Source organism: Heterodontus francisci, chromosome 8 (assembly GCF_036365525.1).
Source record: "Heterodontus francisci isolate sHetFra1 chromosome 8, sHetFra1.hap1, whole genome shotgun sequence".
NCBI classification, from domain to species: Eukaryota; Metazoa; Chordata; class Chondrichthyes; order Heterodontiformes; family Heterodontidae; genus Heterodontus; species Heterodontus francisci.
Genome location: NC_090378.1, coordinates 106981385 through 107007772, shown reverse-complemented (window position 1 = coordinate 107007772; position 26388 = coordinate 106981385). Strand labels below are relative to the sequence as shown.

General features: G+C 43.8%; 1 protein-coding gene across 1 annotated transcript in view; it reads left to right on the top strand.

The window, feature by feature from the left end:
* Window positions 1–231: 231 nt before the first annotated feature.
* The window catches only part of rasal2 (RAS protein activator like 2), a 466188-nt gene continuing 440031 nt past the window's right edge, over window positions 232–26388 (top strand). The window contains exon 1 of the mRNA XM_068037871.1: window positions 232–582. Within this exon, the coding sequence (XP_067893972.1) occupies window positions 459–582 (124 nt within the window). The 5' untranslated portion in view covers window positions 232–458. The remainder of the gene's footprint in view (window positions 583–26388) is intronic.

Genomic DNA, 26388 nt, shown 5'->3' with positions numbered 1-26388 from the left:
TTGAGAGCGATGATTCTGGCTGTGATTGGAGGGACTGTGGTTGAGAGCGATGATTCTGGCTGTGATTGGAGGGACTGTGGTTGAGAGCGATGATTCTGGCTGTGATTGGAGGGACTGTGATTGAGAGCGATGATTCTGGCTGTGATTGGAGGGACTGTGGTTGAGAGCGATGATTCTGGTTGTGATTGCGGGGGCTGTCGTTAGGTGCGATGATTCTGGGTGTGATTGCGGGGCCTGTTGCTATGGCTGGATGTGTGCTGGCGCCGGGGCCGGTGGTGGTTCGTTTGGCGATCCTGGACCGATCCCATTGATTTCCCTCTCGGTGTCTTTACCTTCCCACGTTAGATTGAAGTGGTGGCGGCAAGCGGCGGCTGAGGCCCCGGGGTCGGGACGGGGTGGTGGCCCGGGGGCTGCTGAATCGGAGCCGGGGTTGTGTGAGTTGCCGGAGTTGTGCTGGGATGGAAGCGCTGGACGGGGCGGAGCGGCTCCCAGCGCCGAGTATCGAGGAAACCCCGCTCGATCCGGTGGAACGGATTTTACTGGAGTCGGTGTGTCAGCAACAGGGATGGATCCGAGTGTACGGTAAGACTGTGGGTCGGGGGCAGGAACTGAGAGTTGAGGGGTGTAGGGGGTGAAGGATGAGGGAAGTAGGGAGTGAGGGATGAGGGAAATAGGGGTTGAAGAACGAGGGGGTGGAGGTAAAGAATGATGAGGCGAGAGATGAGGGGGGATGGGGTGAGGGATGAGGGGGCTGGGGTCGAGGGGTGATGGATGAGTGGCAATGCGGTGGATGGGAATAGGGGTGAGGGTCGGGATGAGGGGGCTGTGGTTGAGGGGGGTAGGGGTTGTGGGGATGGAGTGATGGATGGATGAGATGAGGGGCTGGGGGTGAAGGATGGGGGTATAGGGGGTGAGGGTCGGGATGAGGGGGCTGTGGCTAAGGGGGTAGGAGTTGTGGGGATGGAGTGAGGGATGAGGGGGATGGATGGATGAGATGAGGGGGTAGGGGGTGAGGGGCTGGGATGAGTGGTAATGGCTGGGAGTGAGGGATGAGGGAGCTGTGGCTGAGGGGGTAGGGGTTGTGGGGATGGTGTGAGGGATGAGGGGGGATGGTTGGATGGATGAGATGAGGGGCTGGGGGTGAGGGATAGGGGGTGAGGGTCGGGATGATGGGGCTGTGGCTGAGGGATTGGGGTTGTGGAAATGGATGGGTGAGATGAGGGGATAGGGGATGATGGGCTGGGATGAGGGGGATAGGGTCTGTATATTGTATGGAAGGCATGACCGGGGAGCAATGCTGGGAAGCGAACAGGGACTCGCTTCGGTCAGAAAAGACGAATTTGTTGTGATCTGCAAAGAGAAACGGCGTTTAAAGGAGAAGTTAGGGGAAAAATGGGAAGCATGAGAGAGAGAGGTGGGAAAAGATCAGGAAACTGACTGAGCTAACTAATAAATTGTTCCAACTCTTGCGACAACGGGGCGCTCTGTGTGCTACAAATATTTCCATCTTGGGGAGAGTTGTTATCTTAGTCACTTAAACCATGTTCCCGGCCAAATTTGCGCATCAGAAACTTATTTGCAGCAATGGGATTTGTGTGGTTAGGTTTTTCTTTGAAAGCTTTTCATTGTCAGTGTTGTACGATCGATGCTGTTTTCTTGGTTGGAACCTATTGACAACCGACTGTTTGTGTACTTGTTTGTGGATGAAACAGATGTTTTTAAATATTTGATTTTTGCTTTCTTAACAAATCATTTTTTTGCTCGCTGTCTCCGACCACTGTTAGCGAAAGTGCCGGAGCGAAGTTCAGCGGGTTTCGCTGTTGAGTGTCAGGAAAATGGTCAGTTTTGGCTTTGCCTGGAATCGCATGAATGAATACAAGAGCAGTTCGCCTTTCAGCGCCGCAACACTTTTCCTCCAGATGTGGCATTGAGCCTTGCTCCTCATTTACAGATGCTGACAGTTTTTAAAAATGAAACTCCGAAATATTTCCATTTTGTGCAGTTCGTTCAAATTACAGTTTTTCACTATTAATAAAATGTATTTGCAACCAGTATTGTAAGGTCAGATTGTAGGAAGCAGTAAAGGAGCATCAGTTGATTGTCCCGCTGCTTGTATTCGTCCTATTTGACAATCTCTACTGTGCCAATTTAGTGATGGTAGCTTATTAATAAACTCCATTAAGTTCAATAATTGTTCAGATGCTGTGACATTATCTATTTTTATATTTTGATTAAATAATTGTGTTTAAAAGTGAGCATTTTTAAACATGAAAGGTATTAATAAGTAATACAAATTGGAAATGCACATCAGGTCAGTCAACATCTGAAAAGCAAAAAAAATTGGTACTTTGGTGGCCGGTTGGTGCTCTGATAGTTCCCACTTGAATTGTTCAACTCATATTGACTGATTTTATTCCAAGTTTCCAGCAATTGTTCTTTGTTTCTTATTTACGGATTTTTAAGCTGTGTAAAGCGTCAGTTATTGATGAAAAATAGTTTGCAAGCCTCACAAAGTGCAAGTCACTGTTAACATTATAGAGCCCCTGTTTGTGCCAGTTGCAGAGTTCTGAGCGCACCTGCAAATGAGGAAGGTTGAGTTTCAGAGGGAGGGAAGCAGGGAGCTGAGATGTAATGTGAATTGTAACAGAATTCATCTCCAAACTCGATGACTTTCTGGTATTGGATGTGGGTTTGAGTTCGGGTAGTATAGTTGTGTGGATGGGAGAGAAAAAGAAGACAAGTCAACAAGGAAACGCAACACCAAATGGGATTCTTTCTTCCGAGTCAATGGAGCTGGAGCATATTGTAACTTAAGAAACCAAGGGCTATGAAAAAAATTGCTCTGGATCACCTATCATTTTATGGTCAAGAACCTAAAATGAGGGGTTCCCTAATTGTTCAGTAAATGAATTGTGTGGTGTGGTTAAACAACCCCACAGACCAACAATGTTCCATGTTCAATCTCTGACGTGTTGAATCTGTTTCAGTGAGCCACTGTACAAGTGGGGGCACTATTTGGTCTCAGTGTGATCAGACAAGAGATGAGAAAAATGGCCAGGTACCCCATTTCTGATTACGAAGGAAGATCTCAACCTGGATAGTGTACATGGGCGGATGTGGGATGGTGACTTTATCAAACTTGGATTTTGTGGTCTTTATGGTCGAATAGCTTGCTGACACACAATGTTCTGGCACAAGGCATGAAGAAAGAGTATTTGGGAACATATATTGTGGGGGATGCCAGGGCCCTGGTACACTACTGGCCCATTGGGAACCACTCCTTTAGGAAAGGGGTGGGGAGGGGTGTTGAGGGAGGGTGAGTAAAAGGTAATGCAAGATTTAAATGCCCTCCTTAAATCCATCATGAGTAACACATGGTCACTTCTGGATGCAATGTGAGTTCATCTTTTGGCAGAGATTTGATGTCATGCTGACTCAACCCCAGCTCACTTCAGTGACATTTCTTTCAGCTTATGTGTATCTTTTAGCCTGTGAACTGAAGATGAAAGCTGCCTTTTCAGATTTCTTTGTTATTGAAATGTTTTTGCCTTCCCTGTCCTGTCGAATGGGTTCTAAAGGCTGAACCACTCGGGGGGGGGGAAAAAAGAGCCAACAGCAGACCGGATTTGAAATAACCATCCACCCATCTGCCTGTCTGAGATGAGCACAAATGAATGTTTTCTGGGACAAATGTAGATTTGTTATTAACTCTGCTGTGGACAAGGAGGGCAAGGCGAAGCATCTGCATTATTTTGTATGAACTCCTGTTTCTTATCTTGAGGCTGCCTGAATAGATACTTCAGTAAACAATTTAACCTGTTTGAGATTTACTTTGGATGGAGCATCATGTCCCATTTGTATTGTATCTTTGAAGCCAGATTGCCTTCTGTTTTCACCTGGCACAATCACTGGTTCAGACTCTTACTAATGTGGTCCAAATCCATTTCTGGCAGATGTCCCTTCCTTGGTGGCCTTTTGCTAGATTTTGGGGAACAGTCTGCAGCAGGGCTGTTAACTGTGGTTTGCATCATACCATTTATGTATAACAACGGAACATAAAACATAAAACTGACATAACTGTAAATTTAAGCAAAACACTTCTGATGCAGGATACAGGAAGTGCTGGGATCACTTGAAGCTTCAGTCACAATATACATAACAGCACAATGAAATGGCATCAGAGTGTGAACATCTTGTTAATCCCAGACAAAATGTTAGTGTCTCTGAAATTTTCAGCGAGCAAACCCCTCTTGTTATTCGTTTTAATAATCAGTGCAGTCACTGAGACTAATTTTTATCTCCAGCAAGGGACATGACTTTCAAGTATGTTGGGTAGCCATTACCATTTTGCTTGAACAAAAGCAAAATATTATAGATGCTGGAAATCTCAAATAAAAACAGAAAATGTTGGAAATACTCAGCAGGTCTGGCATCATCTGTGGAGGGAGAAACAGAGTTAATGTATTGGGTTGATGACCTTTCCTCAGACCATTATGCTTTTACTGGGTAGTCTCTAACAGTTTAATTTCTGCACATCTTGGTTCCCAGCTCTGTCTTGTGCTACAGCTGTAATGCGCACCTTTGGTTAGTGTTTAATTTTACCAGTTACATTTCATAATCTTATTTTAGGCTGTCCTTTGGGAAGAGAGCTGGGAGTTTGAACCTGAGCTCGGAATACAAAGGAGCTATTTGTTTTTCCTGCTTATTTAGTTCCATGCTCGTGCGTTAAGATCTGCTTCAATCTTGGTCCATGCCATGTTTGTTAGTATGACTGTCATACTGTCGTTCTGTCATCTCTCCACTCCATTTAGGTTGGGCAATGTTTGTAGATGACAGTGCCTTTGGTGCTCCTTCACCAATTGGTAACTCCAAGGTTCTATATATACAGCTATAGGTTGGACGTCCAAAATCTGGAATCTTCGGGACTGAGACCATGCCGGATTTCGGATTTTCCCAGATTTTGGACAATAAAATCAGGTAGCCTATCCGAGGCCAAATTCAATGATTAAGGGATACACGAAATAAAGTATGAGAAAGAATAAATAATGTATACATAAAGTTTGAAAAACATTTTTTTTTGTACTTAACAAATATTCTTCCTGTTATCTGTTTCCAAAGTAAGATACATTTAGCTGCCACTTTGAAAGTGGGAATGGGAACAGAGCATATGATCAACAAAGTGGGCAGTGAACCCAGGGAATCCGGGGATGTAGAGGTCTGGCCAATTTTAATTGCTGAACCCCATTTAATAAATTTTCCTGGAGGCCTGTCCGAAACTGGTCAGATCCAATATCCGGCTGATGGGCATGCACGGGAGAGCATTGGCAGGAGGCCGCAACCAACAACCTGAGGGAACAATCCGCAGTTATTAGTTGGGGAAGTGGTGTGCTGCTCTTATAGAACAAAGAACAGTACAGCACAGGAACAGGCCATTCGGCCCTCCAAGCCTGCGCCGATCTTGATGCCTGCCTAAACTTAAACAGAACACATTCATCCATCTATTCACCTAATATATCGGGGAGGAGGGGAGCTTTCTGGTCGTGATCAGGGGTGGGGAAGGGGAGGCAGAGCTTGAGAGCCCCTTGTGGTCTTTGTGAGGCTTGGAGGGGCACTGTTGCTTTGCCTAGTCCACATGGAAACCTAAAATTACATTTTTCAATCCACTTACCTGGTCAAAAGACCTTTAAAACCCCAATTTACCTTGCAGCTGAATATCAAATGGAATATTTTCAAAAATGTCAGGTTTTCGGACAGCAAGATTTTGGAGTCCAACTTGTAATATATTGTGCACCTCGTGCATCGCTACTTGTTGCTCAGGTGCACTGCAGGCAATTGTTAACAATTTTAATAAACACAAAGTACACAGGAAATGCACTGTGAAGAGTCATAAGAAGTGATTCAGACACTTCAGTTGAGTGACACGCTGGTGATTAATTTTATTCTGCAACTCATTCATTCTGCTGGCACCACTTAAGCTAACAGAAGTTCAAATGAAAGATGCAAATATTAGATACATGCTCTGCTGATGTGTGGATTGTGAACCTATTCTAGTGTTATTCTGAACTGCTGTCTTTATGTTTCAGTGAATCGGCCGACTCGGCACACCATGATATGTTAGGACTGTCACTTGCTGCAACTTATAGAGCAAATTACTGAGCTTTACTTGGTGATGGTTGGTGACATCAGGGAGTGGAGGCTAGTTGCTTGCCCTCTCCTCCTGCAACAAGGAATGGGGATGCAGTCAGGGAAGGTCAACTAACGTTGGTCATTTCGAAGCATAGATTGGTTACAGCACAGAAGGAGGCCATTTGGCTTGTCACGTCTGTGCCGGCTCTCTCTCAGACCCACTCAGCTAGTCCCACTGCCCTGCCTTTTCACTGTAGCCCTGCAAATCTTCCCACTTTAGATAATTATCCAGTTCCCCTTTGAAAGCCACAATTGAATTTGCCTCCACCACCCCCTTTGGCAGTGCATTCCAGATGCTAATCACTTGCTGCGGGAAAAAAAAAGTTGTCCTTCATTTCACCTTTAGTTCTTTTGTCATTCACCTTAAATTGGCGTCCTCTGGTTCTTGACCCTTCTGCCAATGGGAACAGGTTCTCCCTATCAGCTCTGTCCAGACTTCTCATGATTTTGAACACCTCTATCAAATCTCCTTTCTTTGAGGAGAACAGCACCAGCTTTGCCAATCTATACTTGTAATTGAAGTCACTCATCTCCAGAACCATTCTCGTTAATCTTTCCTGCACCCTCTCTGAAGCCTTGATATCTTTCCTAAAATGTGATGCCCTGAATTGCACACAATACTCCCGTTGAGGCTGAACCAGTGTCTTAAAAAGGTTCACCATAACTTCCTTACTTTTGTATTTGATGTCTCTGTTTCTAAAGCCCAGGATCCCGTATGCCTTATTAACCACTTTCTTAACCTGCCCTGCCATCTTCAACCATTTCTGCGCATATACCCACAAGCCCCTCTGCTCCTGCACCCCTTTTAAAATTGTATCCTCTATTTTGTTGCAGTAGAAAAAAATGAATGTCACATGATGAAGTTGCAGTTTGAAACGTTTTTATAATTCCTCGAGGTCACAATTGACAGCTGAGTGTCACGAAGGAAAGAAACTGGTTCAGTATGATTTGTGTCTTTTATTGAACTTGTTTGAATTTTCAGTGCTTGACATGGTATGAACAGAATGCATGGTCAAGTGTTTTGTGTTGAAATTCTCACTTCTGCTCAATGAATTCACCCACACATGATGTTTAAATTGTATCCTGTGTTCTTCCAAGTGTGTTCCCATTGTCATCTTGTCAAGAAGATGTCCTGAGTTCTCTTCAGTGCACTTGCACAACAGGTGGGGGTGCATGAGGTACATCGTATTGTTCCTGCACGTAGAGGAGATGCTTGAAGTTAGAAACTGGGCATCAGACTTAAAAAACACTTTAGTTAAGTTATTCACTCCATTTCTATCGTTTGATCCAGTATTGTTTAAGATTCATATTATTTGTACTGAGAATAGAAAAGCAATAACAGGTTGAATTTCACAACAACTTGCATTTACATACGTGTGGGCAGGCAAGCAAGTTGAAGGACCTTCTGAGGAGTCTGCTCCTGGTGCCTGACAAACTTGGCCATTCACAGGTCCAGGAGGGCATTTCTGGCTGTCTGCCTCTCTTTGTTTACCTTGTCTGTGTCTGGGTGGCATTGGAATGGGAGCATGTATTGTCCTGCTAAGGACCTTCCATGATGGTGGGCACCGCAGATTATTGAATGTCTCATAGACACAAATAATAACATTGTGCTTCAGATTTGTAAGTTTCCCCTTCAGTTTAATTTAAATTTTATGTTTGAATTATGATATTAATTGTGCTTACTCACGAGGACCACTTGTAAATTTGTTTTCTGTTGGCAGTAGCCTTCCTTGCAGCTCAATTAACAAAGGCATAACATCTTTAACATGGAAAAATGTCCCTGGGTCGCAGAGGTGTAAAAGAAAAGTAGACGTTGAGCCAAAGAAATAAACATTAGGAGGTATGGCCAAATGCTTGGTTGAAGAGGTGGGATTTAAAGGATGAAATAGAGTTGGAGAGGTAGAGAGTAGGTCAAGGAGGAACTCCAGAACTTGGGGCTAAGGCAGCTGAAAGTACAGCTGTCAACGATTGGCTGAAAGGGCATAGTGGGAAGATGGGTTGGAAAAATGCACAAGACCATAGCCAGACAATGGAAGGTTTTAGATTAGAGATACAGCAACATCAACCACCCATTTATACTAATCCTACACTAATTCCATATTCCTACCAAACATCCCCACCTGTCCCTATATTTCCCTACCACCTACCTATACTAGTGACAATTTATAATGGCCAATTTACCTATCAACCTGCAAGTCTTTTGGCTTGTGGGAGGAAACCGGGGCACCCGGAGAAAACCCACGCAGACACAGGGAGAACTTGCAAACTCCACACAGGCAGTTCCCGGAATCGAACCCGGGTCCCTGGAGCTGTGAGGCTGTGGTGCTAACCACTGCGCCACTGTGCCGCCCTTAAAGGTTCTGGGGAGAGAGGGAGTAAATGGTTGGAAGAGGTTATAAAGTTGGAGAGATGACACAATGTAGGAATTCAAACACAAAAATAATTTTAAAGTTGGAATTTTGGCAGACTGTGAGTGAGTGTAGGTTAGCAAGGATAGAAATGATGGGCAGGAAGGACTTGATGTGAGATAGGCCAAGAACAGCAGAGTTCTGGATGGACTGAGGTTGATGAAGGATGGGTTGTTGGCCAGGAGAGCATGAAAAAATAAAGTTGGGAGGTGTTAAAGGCAATCGAACAATTTCAGTAGCAGATGGGCTGAGATTACAGGTGGAGGTGGCAGTGTTATCAAGGAGAAAGTTATTTAATCATTGGAAAGTCCTTGAGTTAGATATTTCAGGCTCAGAAACATCTTCTGAAGTGATTGATATTTATATTTTTGATGATTCCTGAAACCCTTTCTTCACTTTGAAGCAGAAAATGGCTGCTGTTCAGTGCTGACAGTATGACAGATTTCCACATGGCTTGCACTCCAGAATGCAAAATCTGCAGAAAGCCCTGTCACAATGAAAACAGAAGTGCCAGGTGTCTGGAGCACATGAAATAGCTGCTGAATGTGTATGTGTGTTGTGGTCACTGAATCACTGCTTCCAGTTTGTAAGTGACTGTATCAGGAAATGGTTTGGTGGGTTATGCATTCTCAGCTGTGTGACTCTCAGCTGAGGCAGAGCTTTCAATGCTGCTTTTGTTTGGCTAGTTCATTCATTAACTTGGCGTGGCTGCAATTAGCATTTATGCTGAAAGAAAATGAAGTGGAATGGGACTGTACAACAAAAATAAACTAGACCTTTTAAGGACTTGGGGATACAGACAGTAACCTGATGAACTGATTCATCACTGTATGGAAAAACCATCGGCACTCACATTAGTGATTGTTCTCCTGTCCATTTCATTCTCTTATAATAATACTGAAGTGATGTTTCAAAAAGACCCACCTGAAATCTTTTCTGAGGGAGAAAATAGCAGGAACATTCACATTTGGCAATGTCTCATTTTGTGCTTTATTGATTTTAAAAAAGGCGCCTGAATATTTTTCTGTTTCTCAGTTTAATAGATTTGGTGCAACCGAATAGAAACGTATAGAATGAAATTGGATGTTTGTATTTAAATGAATCAGACAGTGAAATATTTTGGAAAATTATCCCTGCAGTATTTTTCTAAAAAGCACTTACCACAATTTTCTAAAATTTATTGGTTGGAGTCACAGATATGCAGAAGTTAAATAATTGATGTCTAAATTTATTTTTCTTTTTGTTTAAAATGTTTCTCATCTTTTTCTGCATCCTAGGTTCTGCCATAATTTATTTACCAGACTGATGGGGTGGTTTGACAGTATGTTCCCTGGGGTCTGATACAGCAATCCCACTGATAATTCTTCCCTTTCTGTGTGAAGGTCTTTGGTCTCTGCATAATTGCAGGATGATGCCATATCTGCCTTTGCAGTTCAGGTGTGTTGAAGCACTGTTGCTGAGCTGTCTTCAAGCTTTACTGTTCTTTTTCTTAAATGTCGGTGCATTTTAGAAAGTACTCCTTTATTGTGTAATGAAATGAAATACCATCTGGATGAAATTGTTAACTGTGCTGAGGTCAAGAGTTAAGCTCATTCCTGTATGTTTTCATATTCCTTCCTCTGATCAGATTGCCCAACGGCTGCCATCTCAGTAATGCTGTGGGCATTGCCTGCAGAATAAAATAAATGTTTTAAAATTATGTATTTACAAATCACTACTTTTTAAATGCAAAATGTAAGTTTATTATTTAAATTTCCTGAATGTGAAATGCATTTGTAAGATCATCAAAATTCCATTTTCTACTGCCATGCTTGTAATTATAAACTTGTGGTATGTTGTAATATAACCTTGTGCCAATTAGTTATCAGGGTAAGTGGGCCTTTCCCTGTGCTGTTATGAGCTAGCCAGTGGAGCTGGGAAAGGGGTGGTGGGTGGGGAGGGGTGGAAATGTGACTGGAAAAGGATCCAAACTTTTATTAAACATTTGTGTGAATGTGGTGCTGGGGATTTGATCATGCAATGGGATATTAAAAGGTATAATTTGACCACTTCATTCTGTCTACCTCTTAGCTTAATTTTTCACTAAAAGTAGAAATAAAGAATGACTATTTAAACATTCCTTGTCTTCAAAAGTAGAAAATTAGCCAAAAACAAACCGGCAACTTTGTGCTTCTTTCCGCCCCTTTCCATTTCTTGAAGGTATTGAGTCACACTGGAATAAGATTGTACAAGTACCAGCTGCCCTCCTGTGCCACTTCCAAGTAGCCATTCTATCCGTGACCCAATGCAGTAACTGTTTGTGTTGTTTCATATTTATTCTGGGAGGCATAAAAAATGAGCCAAATTCTCTTCTGTCCTATTTGCCAGGTGTTAGAATGGATTCCTTGGCCATATTTCATATCCCTCTCCCATCGTTGATTTAGACTGAAGTTGGCGCGTCTACACTGTGGCAAAGGATGTGAACAGCTGTGCCACTGGTGTTCGTAATATACCTTGTAAATGTAGCCAAGTACTGAGGCATACTATGCAAAAACAAATTGGCATGTTTAACAGTATCTTACTTTCTTGTAATTGACAACATATTCAGACATTTGAAAGCTGATCTTGCATGGATAGAAGAAAATGATTAGCAGCATATCTGAGAAGATACTGGGCTATCACTGTTGAACACCTGGCTCAGTTTCACTGCCACTTTGTGACAGAGAATTCAGCATTTAGTCTGAAATTGGCAGTATAAATTTTTCTTCTGCTACTTCCCCCGCCCCATTCTCTCGACGTCCACAGGTGTTTCATATCTAGTACAGTTTCAGAATGGTGCAGCTTGGTGCCAAGTGTTGGGGCCCAAAGAGCCAGCAGGAACTACATGCATGTTCCATGACATGAGTAATGGCATTTGAGAAGTCTGAAGTCTGGAGCAGTATCATTGGTGTGCCTCATGGCAGAGTGATTCTTAAACAGGCCATGCAGCTTTAATTAAGAACCAAGTAGTGTTGCTGGAACTTAAAGAATTTGTTGATAGGGCATCTGCTAAATGAGGATGTTTTTGTGGGTGCGAGACACAGAGTAGGATTTCAGAAGTGGTTTGTAGTTATTTAAAAGTAATTTAGATAATTTACACCTGCTCCGTGTTGACAAATTTAGGTTTCAAGAAGACATGGGATATGTGGAATGTGCTTGTGATTGGCTTAATTTACTCTCCTTTCCTCCCTCCTCCAACAGTCGCCCCACCTGGAGGAACTCACACTTTCGGCTTTCTTTGGCTTCAGTTGGTTTGCTGTTGGGATACTTCTACTTTAATATTTCACCATGTTCAACTTTGTGTCAAAATGCTGCTGTTAACACATCTAAAATACTCAGACACACAAAGGTATTGAATCACTGTTACTAGGAAACCACAGGTCACAAATATTTACTCTTGCTCTGATTATGTAGGGTGAATGATGTCAATGTTGCAATTTAACACCCACAGATGAGATTTGGGTGAACTTTGGGCTCCCAATGAAAGATAACATTTTTTTTCTCTCTGCATCATGTTTTCCTACCACCGGAAACAGCAAAGAGCTTCAATCCCAGATTCAGAAAAGTGCTTATTACTGGACTGGCAACTTGGATTTGTGCCTGCAGTTCCCATCATGCTATTAGTAATCATAACTGGTTTGTCTTGGATAGATTCTGAGTGAAGGCCAGGCCCTTATCTCCTGTCACTGAGAGAAAGTCACCAGGCAATACTTACAAAGAACAAACAAGAACAAAGAACAGTACAGCACAGGAACAGGCCATTCGGCCCTCCAAACCTGCGCCGATCTTGATGCCTGCCTAAACTAACACCTTCTGCACTTCCGGGGCCCATATCCCTCTATTCCCTTCCTATTCATATATTTGTCAAGATGTCTCTTAAACGTCGCTATCGTATCTGCTTCCACCACCTCCCCTGGCAGCAAGTTCCAGGCACTCACCACCCTCTGTGTAAAAAAACTTAGGCACCATACACTAGACAGTTTCAGATCCATACTTAGAAGTCAGAAAGCAAGCATCTTTCTTCCAGGGATGGTGGAAAGCATGGAAGCTGAAGGGAAAATAGGGAAGCTGTTAATATCGTATGAAAGACTTTCCACATCAAAAGCTTTAAGCTGTGGCACTTCATTGCTCAAAGCAGTTGTCCTTCAGCAGCAAGACATTTGAGTTTCTATCTTCCGCCAAAGTCTCATTTGTGTCATGCTGTAATGAGATAATGAGACATCAGTAGTCACTTTTTCCACACATTCAGCAGATGCCTTTATGCTCTTAATTCATTGATTTCAGTCTCGGCTGAAAAATTGAAGACTTTCCATGAAGGTCGTCGCTCTCAGCTATTGCTATTGATGTACTCCTTATTCTGATATGGTCGAGCATTTTGCTGGGAAGAATAAACTTGGAGATAATTGCTAGTTTGCAGAATGTCTGAACTGATCGTAGAGGCATATATGGCACTGAAGGAGGCCATTTGGCCCATAGAGTCCATGTCGGCTCTCCACAGAGTTATCCAGTCAGTCCCACTCCCACGCTTGATCCCAAAAGCCCTCTAAGTCTGTTTCCTTCAAATGGCCTTCCAACTTGCCCTTGAAATCATTGATTGTCTCTGCTTCCACCAACCTTGTGGGCAGCGAGTTCCAGGTCATTAACAACTGCTGCATAAGAATGTTCTTCCTCGCATTCCCCTGCATCTCTTGCCCAAAACTTTCAATCTGTGTTCCCTAGTCCTTGAATCATTATTTGATGGGAACAGTTTTTCCTTGTCTAACTTATCTAAACCTGTCATAATCTTGTACACTTCTATTAAGTCTCCCCTCAAGCTCCTTTATTGTAAGGAGAACAAACCCAGCTTTTTCAACCTAATCTTGCAACTAAACTTTTCCATCCCTGGAACCGTTTTGGTAAATCTCCTCTGCACCCTCTCATCCTTCCTGAAGTGTGGTGACCAGAACTAGACACAATACTCCTGTTGGGGCCTAACCAGAGCTTTATAAAGGTTCAGCATAACTTCCCTGCTTTTGTACTCAATGTCTCTATTTATGAAGTCCAAGATTCCATATGCTTGACTAACCACTCTCAATATGTCTTGCCACCTTCAAAGATCAATGCACATGCACCCTCAAGTCTCTCTGTTCCTGCACACTCTTCAAAACTGTGCCATTAATTATATATTGCCTCTCCCTATTCCTTCTGCCAAAATGTATCACCTCACACTTGTCAGTATCAAATTCCATCTGCCACCTGTCTGCCCATTCTTTTAGCCTATCTATGTCCTGTTGTAGGCAGTTTATATCATTCTCACTGTTTGCCACACCTCCAAGTTTGATGTTATTGGCAGATTTTGAGATTCTCCTCTGTATTCCAAGATCCAAGTCACTTATATATATCAAAAAAAGCAATGTTTCCAGCACTGCTTGGGTAACATCACTGTCTACCATCCTCCATTCTGAAAAGCAACCATTTACCATGACTCGCTGTTTTCTGTCCTTAAGCCAAATTTTGTATCCAATTGGACACTGACCCTCCTATTTCATGAGCCTCAATTTGTTAACCAGCCTTTTATGTGGTACCTTATCAAAGGTTTTTAAAAAAAATTCATATAACCAACATCCACCACATTCCCTTCATCAACATTCTCTGTTACTTCATCAAAAAATTCAGTAAGATTCATCAAGCATGATCTGCTTTTTACAAATTAGTGCTGGCTATCCTTAATTAATTCTCAGCTCTCCATGTGTCTGTTGATTTCTTCCCTAATTATTGTTTCTAAAACCTTATCACTGTCGTTAAACTAACTGGCCTGTAGTTGCTAGGACTGTTTCTAAACTCTTTCTTGAATAAGGGTGTCACATTTGCCACTCTCCAATCCCCGCCCCCCCGTCCCGTATCCAGTGAAGATTGGAAGACTATAGCAAGCCCTTCCACCTCCACCCCCACTTCCTTTCGTAACCTGGGACGCAAGCCATCCGGACCGGGTGACTTTTATTCCCTAAGTATAGCCAGCCTTTTTAGTACCACGCCTTTCTCAATTTTTACCCTAAACTCTCTCCGCTTCTACCAATTTTTTTTGTCATATTCCAGTTTCTCAGTGAGCACTGATACAAATTACTCATTAAGTATATTAGCTTTGCCTTGTGCCTCTAAGCATATGTTACTCTTTGTCCCTAATAGGCCCCACTCCACCTCTTACTATCCGCATACTATTTACATGCCAGTAGAAGATTTTTGGATTCCTTTTTTGTTGACTGCCATTCTATTCTCATATTCTGTCTTTGCCAGTCTTCTTTTCCGCTTCACCTCCCCTCTCAACTTATTGTATATGGCCTGGTTCTCATTTGAAGAATTCACCTGACATGCATCACACACCCTTTTTTTTGTTTCATCATAGTCTCTACCTCCCTTATCATCCAAGGGGCCCTCTTCTTGGTTCCCCAACCTTTTGCCCTTGTTGGAATGTTCCTAACCTGTACTTGAAGTATCTCTTCCTTAAAGATAACCCATTGTTCTGATACAGCTCTTCCTGTCAGTCTTCGGTTCTATTCTACCCTGGCTGGATTCCTTCTAATCACGGTGAAATTAGCCATCTTCCAATCTAGACATTCTACCTTATTTTGTCCCATGCTTTTCTGCATTACTAGTCTAAACCTTATGATAAGGTGATCACTGTTAGCCAAGTGCTCCCTGACAGACACTTGGCCCACCTCATTTCCCAGCACCAGGTCCAGCAATGCCTCCTTTCTAATTGGGCTGAGAACAAACTGATCAAGGAAATTCTGCTAAACACATTTCGTAAATTCCTACCCCTCCTTACCTATTACTCTAACATTATCCCGATCAGTATTTGGTTAATTGAAGTCCCTCAATATCACCACTCTATAGTTCTTGCATATCTCTGTGATTTCCCTGCTCTTCTGTCTCACTCTCTCTCTCACTCTCACACTATTTGTAGGCCATTAGAATACCCCTAGAGGCGTGATCATATCCTTTTTGGTTCTCAACTCTGACCAAATGGATTCTGTCCTAGCCCCTGCAAGGACATCCTCCCTTTCCAACACTACAATGTCATACGGGATCAGAGGTGAGCTGGCAAGATGGATACAGAACTGGCTCGGTCATAGAAGACCGAGGGTATCAGTGGAAGGGTGCTTTTCTGAATGGAGGGATGTGACTAGTGGTGTTCCGCAGGGATCAGTGCTGGGACCTTTGCTGTTTGTAGTATATATAAATGATTTGGAGGAAAATGTAGCTGGTCTGATTAGTAAGCTTGCAGATGACACAAAGGTTGGTGGAGTTGCGGATAACGATGAGGATTGTCAGAGGATACAGCAGGATATAGATCGGTTGGAGACTTGGGCGGAGAAATGGCAGATGGAGTTTAATCCGGACAAATGTGAGGTAATGCATGTTGGTAGGTCTAATGCAGGTGGGAGGTATACAGTAAATGGCAGAACCCTTAGGACTATTGACCGGCAGAGAGATCTGGGCGTACAGGTCCACAGGTCACTGAAAGTGGCAACGCAGGTGGATAAGGTAGTCAAGAAGGCATACGGCATGCTTGCCTTCATCGGTCGGGGCATAGAGTATAAAAATTGGCAAGTCATGCTGCAGCTGTACAGAACTTTAGTTAGGCCACACTTAGAATATTGCGTGCAATTCTGGTCGCCACACTACCAGAAGGATGTGGAGGCTTTGGAGAGGGTACAGAGGAGGTTTACCAGGATGTTGCCTGGTCTGGAGGGCATTAGCTATGAGGAGAGGTTGGAAAAACTCGGATTGTTTTCACTGGAATGACGGAGGTGGAGGGGCGACATGATAGAGGTTTACAAAGTTATAAGCGGCATGGACAGAGTGGATAGTCAGAAACTTTTTCCCAGGGTGGAAGAGTCAGTTACTGGGGGACATAGGTTTAAGGTGCGAGGGGCAAAGTTTAGAGGGGATGTGCGAGGCAAGTCTTTTACACAGAGGGTGGTGAGTGCCTGGAACTTGCTGCCAGGGGAGGTGGTGGAAGCAGATACGATAGCGACGTTTAAGAGACATCTTGACAAATACATGAATAGGAAGGGAACAGAGGGATATGGGCCCCAGAAATGCAGAAGGTGTTAGTTTAGGCAGGCATCAAGATCGGCACAGGCTTGGAGGGCCGAATGGCCTGTTCCTGTGCTGTACTGTTCTTTGTTCTTTGTTTGTCGTCCCTAATCAGTACTGCCACCTCACCTCCCTTTTTTCCTTCTCTATCTTTTCTGAACACTTTACATCCTTGTATATTAAGCGCCCAGTCCTCACCATTTTCAAGCCACGTTTCTGTTATTGCTTCTACATCATATTCCCATACTGCTATTTGTGCTTGGAGATCACTTACCTTATTGACCGCACTGTGCGATTACACAAATGCATTGTAATCCTGTCTTTGCATTCCCCGTAGTCTTTCTCAGTCTGCTCCCATCTATTCCCTTCTCAAGTACTGTCGAACATTCTCACATTATGTGTTTTGTTCCTCTGTTCTCCTTCTATATACTGGCGCTGAACCCCCTGCCAATTTACTTCAAATTCTCCCCAATCACACTAGTAAATCTCTCCACGAGGATATTGGTCCCAGTCCCGTTGAGGTGCAACCCGTCCCTTTTGAATAGGCCCTCCTGCCCCAGAACTGGTCCCAATGTCCCAAGAATCTGAAGCCCTCCCTCCTGCGCCATGCTTCAAACCACATATTGATCCTCCCTGTCTTTCTATTTCTACTCTCGCTCGCGCATGGTACAGGTATTAATCCAGGGATTACTACCTTCGAGGTCCTACTCCTTAACTTCTTCCCTCGCTCCTGAAAATCTGACCATAGGACCTCAATACCTGCCCTTGTTACGTCATTGGTACCAACGTGGACCACAACTTCTGGCAGGACTCACGATAACGGTTACAGAAATGCGTATTTGTGCCCCGACTATGGAATCACCTATAACAACAATGCATTTTTGCACTTTGCTGCTCCCTCCTGTGCAGTCCCATGCTATGGTCTGGACTGCACTCTTTCTAGGTGTCGTCACTCTCAGCAGTCTCCAAAGCTGAGTACCTGTTTGAGAGTGGCATGTACCCCGATGACTCCTGCACTTCCTGCCTCTTCAACTCCTGGATGGCCACCCACCTACTATCCTGAACTCGACTGCCTTTGGGGTGACTGCCTCCTGGAACGTATGATCCAGGAAACTCTCCTGCTCCCTGATGCTCTGGAATGTTTCCAGATGTCCCTCAACCATTTCACATGTGAACTCTGTTTTTCTGTCCGCGAATGTTGCCTTTCCTGCTGAGTATTTCCAGCATTTTCTGTTCTTGTTTCAGATTTCCAGCATCGCAGTATTTTACTTTTATCTCTTTCGGAATGTATGGTTCTCAGAACTGAACCGTCTAACCAGGGGTTTGCATAGCTGCAGCATAACTTCTACTCCCATATATTATAGTCCTAGATGTAAAGCTCCCCATTCCATTTGCCTTTTTGAATTTTTTTTTTGTACTTGCCATGACATTTTAATCTATGTAGGCAGACCCCTAGGTCTCTTTGGACTTCTTACGTTTCTAGCGTTTCACCGTTAAGAAACTAAATAGTTGAGGCCACAGATCCTTGTTGGATGCCACTGGTCACATCCTGCCATTTCGTGTACCTGTTCACTATCCCTACTCTCCGTCTCCTGCCACTCAGTCATCTCCTAACCAGGTCAATAATTTACTCCCATGAGCTTCAACTTTAGTTAACTGTCTTTCTATGAGGGACTTTATTGAAGTCCATATAATTAACATTCATGTACATTCCCTGTCTGCTACTTTCGTCATTTGTTCAAAACATTCTATCAGTTTTGTCAGGCATGACCTACCCTTTACAATACATGCTGGCTCTCCCTGATCAACTGAAAATTATTTTTTCTTTACTTTCCGTTTGTATCCGTTAATTTTGGTGAGTGACCCTTTGTGATTCAGTATTAATTTCCTGGAATGTCTGGCATGCTATCCTCTTCCTCTGCCATGATCGTTGGAAGTAGAACAGCTGCTTTGAGATTCTGGTGTAAGGCATTTGAATGAAGTGTCCCCCCCAGTGGAGCTAGTTTTGGGTGATTAGCATGCTGATACTGGGCAGGTTGGCTTGAGAGAGGACACGGCTGTTGGACTGCCTTTTTTGCTGGATTTGGAGGATCTTGCAGAGGCACCTTTGGTGGTACTTCTCCAGTGCTTTGAGGTGCCTGCTGTAGATTGTCTAAGTCTCTGAAGCATATAGGAATGCAGGGATCACTGCTGGTAAACCATGATCTTAGCCTTGGGTTTGAGATCTTGATCTTCAAATACTCTCTGCCTCAGCCGACCGAAGGCTGAGCTGGCACATTGGAGGCGATAATGAACCTCATTGTCTTTGCCTTCACCGAGAGGAAGCTCCCAAGATATGGAAAATGGGCCACATTTGGAGTGGAGAGGTTGGAGGGTTTTCTGAGGTTTAGTGAAAGACCCATTTCTCATATGCTTCGGAGAAGGAGTCGACAATGATCAGGAGCTCAATTTCAGCGTGAGCATACACACAAGTGTCATTTGCATATTGAAGCTCAAAGCCAGAGGTTGGAGTGATTTTGGTGTTTGGATTTTAATGATGTTCTGAATAATAGGCTACAAGTTAGCTTTAACTGTGTGGAACTGGTGTTTAGGTATTATATTGTATTGGAAATTGGTTGCTATATCATCGGCAGAGGGTCGTCATCAGTGCAAGGGGATCTGGGTGTTGCAGCCAAACTGGGACTGTTGCTGTTTATGATCTACGTAAATCATTTGGATGGAGGCATTAAAACTATTCAGCAGTCTGCAGATGACATAAAAAATTATCAATTAAATAATTTATAGGATAATTGAAATAAGTTTAGGGAATGATTTTGTTTGTGGCAGATGCCCTTGAATGTGGGAAAATGTGGTATGATGTATTTGGGCCTAGTAAACTTCAGACACGTGTTAATAAAAAAAGAAAGTTACATTGGACGAGAAGGATCTCGGGTAATGATTGTTCAGTCATTCAAGGTCCACAAGTGCTATGGTGTGGCTATTAGGAAAGCAAATGGCGACTTTGTGTTGTTAGGATAATACAATTCAATATGAAGAATACTACACAGGCTGTACAGGTTTTGGTCTGACCATTTTTTTTACAGTGACATAAAAGCAAAATACTGCAGATGCTGGAAATCTGAAATAAAACAGAATGTGCTCGCAATACTGAGCAGGTCTGGCAGCATCTGTGGAGCGAGAAACAGATTTAACGTTTCAAGTCTGATGAAAGGTCACAGACCTGAAACATTTAACTTTTTTTAATATAGCATTGTGTCCAGGTTTGTTCCCACACTATCAGAGAATATTGAGGCCCTGGAGTAAGTACAGAGCACAGCAACTGAAACAATATCCAGTCTTAGAGCTTCTCATTCTTGCTAGGCTCCAGGGATTGCCTTTATTTTGATCGAGAAGCGAATACTTGGAGGAGATATGACCGAGGCCTTTGAAATGATGAAGGCAACAAATTCTGTCCAGGTGGATCGGTTATTGCAGCTAGATAGGGATGGAGGTTCAGTGTTAGCAAATATTTCTTCGTCAGGTCATTGCCCTCTGAACAGATTCCTGAAGCATGCAGTGAGTATGGTTTCTCTGCAGTGATTCAGAAGGAATCTGGACAAATTCCTCAGAGAACAGAACATTTCAAGTTAGAAAAGAAAAGATTGTGGAGGTAATGGGAAGCATGGGGACTTGAGTTATGCAGACCACTGTAGTTTGCTGGTTTGACTTTGGGACTAGGGATTTCCCAAGATTTGTTTCATTATCAGCCACAAATGCTTTCAGAAAATTGTGGGATCGGATGATGACGCACTCATTCCTGGATAGGCCAGCTTGATGGCCTAGTGTTCTGTTCCAGTCCTTCTTCACTAATTAGTATTTAAAAGAAGATTATTAACTTGCTTCTGGTACCCAGTTTCCTTAAAGTAACATCGAGCATGTTTCTGAGATTACAACTGTGTACCCCAGTTTACACTGCATTGTAGTTTGACAGAGAACATTTGGATTTATATTGAGCTTTATCACATCCATTAAACATTTCAAAGTACTTCAAAGTACAAAGCGTTACTTTTCAAAAGTGCATTCATGACAATGTCCCACAAACAACCATGAGATGAGTGAAATGTTTGTTTTTGATGGTATTGATGGGGGCATCTGTTGTTCGCGGCATTTCTCCTGTTCTCGAAGGGAGAACAGCATGTCAGTGGTGGATCTCTCTGCTTGAAAGCCGTATGTGCCTCAGGGTAGACGCGCTCTGCCAGCTTCTGGAGTCTGTTTAAAACGACTTGAGTGAAGACACTTCCCACTATGCTCAGCAGGGAGATTCCACGGTAGTTGTTGCAGTCACCGCGGTCATCCTTGTTCTTATAGAGGGTGATGATATTGGCATCGTGCATGTCCTGTGGTACTGCTCCCTCGTCCTAGCACAGGCAAAGCAGTTCATGGAGTGCTGAGAGTATAGCAGGCTTGGCACTCTTGATTATTTCAGGGGTGATGCCATCCTTCCCAGGGGATTTTCCACTGGCTAGAGAATCAATGTCATCACTGAGTTCCGATTTTGTTGGCTGTTCGTCCAGCTCATCCATGACTGGCAGAGCGCCGCATTGAGGGCGGTATCAGTGACAACATTTTTCCTGGAGTACAATTCTAGGTAGTGCTGCACCCAGCGGTCCATTTGCTTGCATTGGTCAGTGATGGTTTCTTGTGGGGGGCAATCTTTTTGGTTGGCCCAAAAGCTCTCTTAATGCCATCGTACATTCCTCTGATGTTTCTGGTGTCGGAGGCCAGCTGAAAACGACTGCATAGGTTTTTCCAGTAGTCAATTGCACAGTGCCTGGCTGTTCTTTGTGCAGCGCTTCTGGCTACTTTAAGTGCTATGGATGTTAACTCGCTGGGGCCTTTCTTGTAGTTCAACGGTGCAGTGTGCTTAGCGGCTATGACAGGTTCCAGCTCTTCAAAGTGAGATTGAAACCAGTCTGCATTCTGCTTCTCAAGTTTTCCATAGGTGGTCGTTGCTGAGTCATAGATGGTGTCTCTGATGTGGGCCCTTTTTGTCTCTGCATCCCCTGCAGGAATGTTTTGAAGGGCTTTTTCAATTGAATTTAGAAACTTATGTAACAGCTGTGGATAAGGAATTCTGTTAGTGTTGATGCGCGGGCGGCCCTTCTGCTTGGAGTGATGTAGCTTCTTTGGTTTGAGTCTAACTTTGCTGCACACCAGGGAGTGGTCGGTGTCGCAGTCCGCATTGTGGAAGCTGTGTGTGATTTGGACACTGTTTATAGAGGCTCGCCTTGTGATGATGGGGTTCAGCTGGTGCCAACGACGTGATCTTGGGTGCCTCCAAGAAACCTGGTGACAGGGTTTAGTATGAAAGAACGAGTTGGTGATGCAGAGGTTGTGATAGGTACACAACTCCAGCAGTCTCTGTCCATTCTCATTCATCCTTCCAATGCCATAGCACCCAAGGCAGGAGGGCCATGAGTCATGGTCGGCCCCAACCCTGGCATTAAAGTAGCCCAGCAGGAACAAATGTTCAGTATTAGGAATGCTATTAATGATGATATGGAGTTCCTTGTAGAACTGGTCTTTAACTTCAGGTGGGGAGCAGAGTATTGGAGCATAGGTGCTGAGTAGGTGTCCTGGGCCAGAGGCGGTGAGCAGTTGCATGGACAGTATGTGTTTCGAGCCATTTGAAGGTGGCTCTATCATGCTGAGCAAAGAGTTTCTGATGGCAAAGCCCACTCCATGCTGTCTTGGTTCTTCAGGATCCCCACCCTGCCAGTAGAAGGTGTAGTCTTGCTCTCTTCGAGATCCGCTCGCAGGGAGGCATGTCTCCTGAAGTGCTGCAATGTCCCCATTGAGTCTACTTGGCTCGTTGTTAATGATGGTGGTCTTCTGACAGTCGTTGATTAGTGTAAGGTCTTCCGACAGGCCAGGACACACAGTTCTGACGTTCCAGCATGCAAAATGAAGGGCTGGTACCTGCTTTCCTTTTTTAGTCGTGATGTTTGGTGCGGTGTTACAGTCCACTTGTCGGGCAATGACCCTGAGCTCCAAGCACCCATTGAAGCAGGTGGACTATGGCGGGACAGAACCTTTCTGACCAGGGGTTTGAGGCGGGCGATAGCTGTCCAGTGAGATGCGATGACCTCTCCCACCGACAAAGGCAACCCGTGGCGCCCAATTGATGCCAGTTGAGCGGGACTTATAACCCGTAACTGCTGCCTTCCGTGTTGTTTTGGTCGCTGTGAGGCGACTATGGAGTGACCTCTCCATGGCGCATGCCCCTCGACGTTGCTTTCATAGATCTCACTAAAGCCTTTGACCTCGTCAGCAGACATGGTCTCTTCAGACTACTAGCAAAGATCAAATGTCCACCGAAGCTACTAAGTATCATCACCTCATTCCATGACAATATGAAAGGCACAGTTCAGTATAGCGGTGCCTCATCAGACCCCTTTCCTATCCTGAGTGGCGTGAAACAGGGCTGTGTTCTTGCACCTACACTGTTTGGGATCTTCTTCTCACTGCTGCTCTCACAAGCGTTCAGGTCCTCAGAGGAAGGAATTTTCCTCCACACAAGATCAGATGGCAGGTTGTTCAACCTTGCCCGTCTAAGCGAAGACCAAAGTACGGAAAGTCCTCATCAGGGAACTCCTCTTTGCTGTCTATGCTGCATTAACATCCCACACAAAAGAGTGTCTGCAGAGACTCATCGACAGGATTGCGGCTGCCTGCAACAAATTTGGCCTAACCAAAAGCCTCAAGAAAACGAACATCATGGGACAGGACGTCAGAAATGCTCCATCCATCAATATCGGCGACCACGCTCTGGAAATGGTTCAAGAGTTCAGCTACCTAGGCTCAACTATCACCAATAACCTGTCTCTCGATGCAGAAATCAACATGCACATGGGAAAGGCGTCCGCTGCTATGTCCAGACTGGCCAAGAGGATGTGGGAAAATGGCGCACTGACACGGAACACAAAGTCAGAGTATTTCAAGCCTACGTCCTCAGTACCTTGCTCTATGGCTGCGAGGCCTGAACAACATATGTCAGCCAAGAGCGACGTCTCAACTCATTCCATCTTCGCTGTCTCCGGAGAATCCTTGGCATCAGGTGGCAGGACCGTATCTCCAACACAGAAGTCCTTGAGGCGGCCAACATCCCCAGCATATACACCCTACTGAGTCAGCGGCGCTTGAGACAGCTTGGCCACGTGAGCCGCATGGATGATGGCAGGATCCCCAAGGACGCATTGTACAGCGAGCTCATCACTGGTATCAGATCCACCAGCCGTCCATGTCTCCGCTTTAAAGACGTTTGCAAACGCTACATAAAGTCCTGTGACATTGACCACAAGTCGTGGGAGTCAGATACCAGTGATTGCCAGAGCTGGCGGACAGCCATAAAGACGGGGCTAAAGAGTGGCAAGTCGAAGAGACTTGGCAGTTGGCAGGAAAAAAGACAGAAATGCAAGGAGAGAGCCAACTGTGTAACAGCCCCGACCACCAATTGTATCTGCAGTGCCTGTGGAAGAGTCTGTCACTCTAGAATTGGCCTTTATAGCCACTCCAGGCGCTGCTGCACAAACCACTGACCACCTCCAGCAGCTTACCCATTGTCTCTCGAGATAAGGAGGCCAAAGAAGAAGAGGTGGGGGCAGTATTAGCTTGGGCATTGGGAGAGCTCCCTGTGCTTCTCCGAATTGTGCCATGGGATCTTAGATGTTGACCTGACCCACCTGAATGGGCAGATGGGATCTTGCTTTAATGTCTCTTCCAAAGAATGGAGTTACAATTTCTGCTGCATTTTTTTTGTCTGCTGCTGAGTCCTAACTATTATCAAGTGGCTGTTTATGCTTTTGTTTATGCTTTTGTTTATTGCTTTAAAAGACAAGTTAATCTCTTTCTCCACCTCCTTTAATTTACTTTGGTGTCTAGTCATTTAAGGTTATGCAACTCCTAAGGCAGGTAGATGAAAACAGACTCCCAAGTATAATTTTACACTGACCAATTGGAAGCTGGTCAGAGCTGCCTGGGGTAACGATGCTCCCTGTCGTTATCTCATAGGGAGATACCAGTGTGTGGTGGTGTGGCTGAGGCTTGAACAAAGACTTGAGAGATCCATTCTGTTTGCATTGTGATGGAGATTTTTGCTTCAAGTTCTGGTGCAATACCTGTTGAAACATAGCAGAAGCAGAATTCAAAACAACCCCCAAATAACAAAATGTACCAGTTACTAGAGCAAATGTCAGGAAAGAATGCGTTTTAATCTAAATGTAGGCAAGCATACAATGAAAAATGCTGGATCCGAAACTCATATTTGCTCCCATTGGTACAGAAAGCAAGGCCAACAACAGAAATGTTTAATATTGGAGTTTCTTCGCTCCATCCAGCACGATTCCCTTCCATTCTGGAAAACCCACTGGCTGGCAGTCCCAAGACTTCAGTTCTGATTCTTAACACTGTTAGTTTCTCTTGTTTCCTTTAGAATGCTGACAACAACTTGAACGATTATAAAATATGTATTGCAACAATTACTTGGCCTACAATATTAAGAAATGCAAATTTAAAAAGATGTTCTTCACCCAGTGAAAGGAAGTTTTGAATTGCTCCCTCCAGGTTAAGAGGATGGCAGACCTTTATTTTGAGCAAACATCAATTGACTCCTTAATTTTCAGTCTTGCTTAAGGTTTATTGCACTGTTGATGGTGGTGATTGGAAATTAATAGATAATGTGATGCATCAGTACTTGAAGTATGTGTTCCAAGTGAAAAATCACTCAGAATTGAATCTGCAAGGAGTCTCTCAGATAAAAGTAGCTGATTTTTCAGCCCGACCATCAAATGAAAACATGTCAATCTGCAATCAGTATCTGAGGAAGGGTACATTTCTCTAATTGAAAAATGCTGACTGAGTTTGGATGGTAAGAATGTGCATTGTTTCTGACACTTTACAGGTAATTTCAGTTCTCCCAGTATATGTGACTGGAGTTGGTTTTGACCAATGAATTCCTGCTAGTGAATAGATGGATACATTAAGCCTGATCTGTTGAGCAGCCAACTTGTTTATTTATGCAGAGTCAAAAAGTTCAATCCCAGTAATTGGCAAAGGAATACATTTGTAAGGAAAAGCTGTCTTTTCCCAAATCATTAAGAGGCGTCAGAACTTTCAGTGATGCCCACCTAACTAATACCATGGACAATTAGAAAATCTCAGTCTGATAGATTGATGCAGTTATGAGGAACTGGAAAATACTTAACCTACTTGAGAAGTGTCTAATCAATCAGCGTAATATATACTATAATCACTCTAAATCAGCAAGACTTCAGAATTGGCAATTACAAGGGTCTGTAGAAGGGTTAGAGAGAACAGAATAGAGCATTAACGTGGATTAGAATACTGTCCACTTACTGTGAGAATTTAGACCTTTATCCACGCATGTGGGCTAGATTACAACCTATCTCCCAATGTGAAATGAGATGTTTTAGCCACTTGTTAGTAGACATAAATTTAGAATTCACCACAAGAAAGATTGATGGAGGAAATGGCCATATTGTAGTGCAATGGTTTAATCTTTTGATTTGTTCAGCTTTCCTAAGAATTTCCTTCAATACCTACTGTTAAATTTACAGGATTGTGAGAATCAAGCAAATGAGCCTGCTTCAGGCCCTCCAGTTCTGTGGTCGGCCCTGAGGTGTTTGTGAAAGTGCATTCT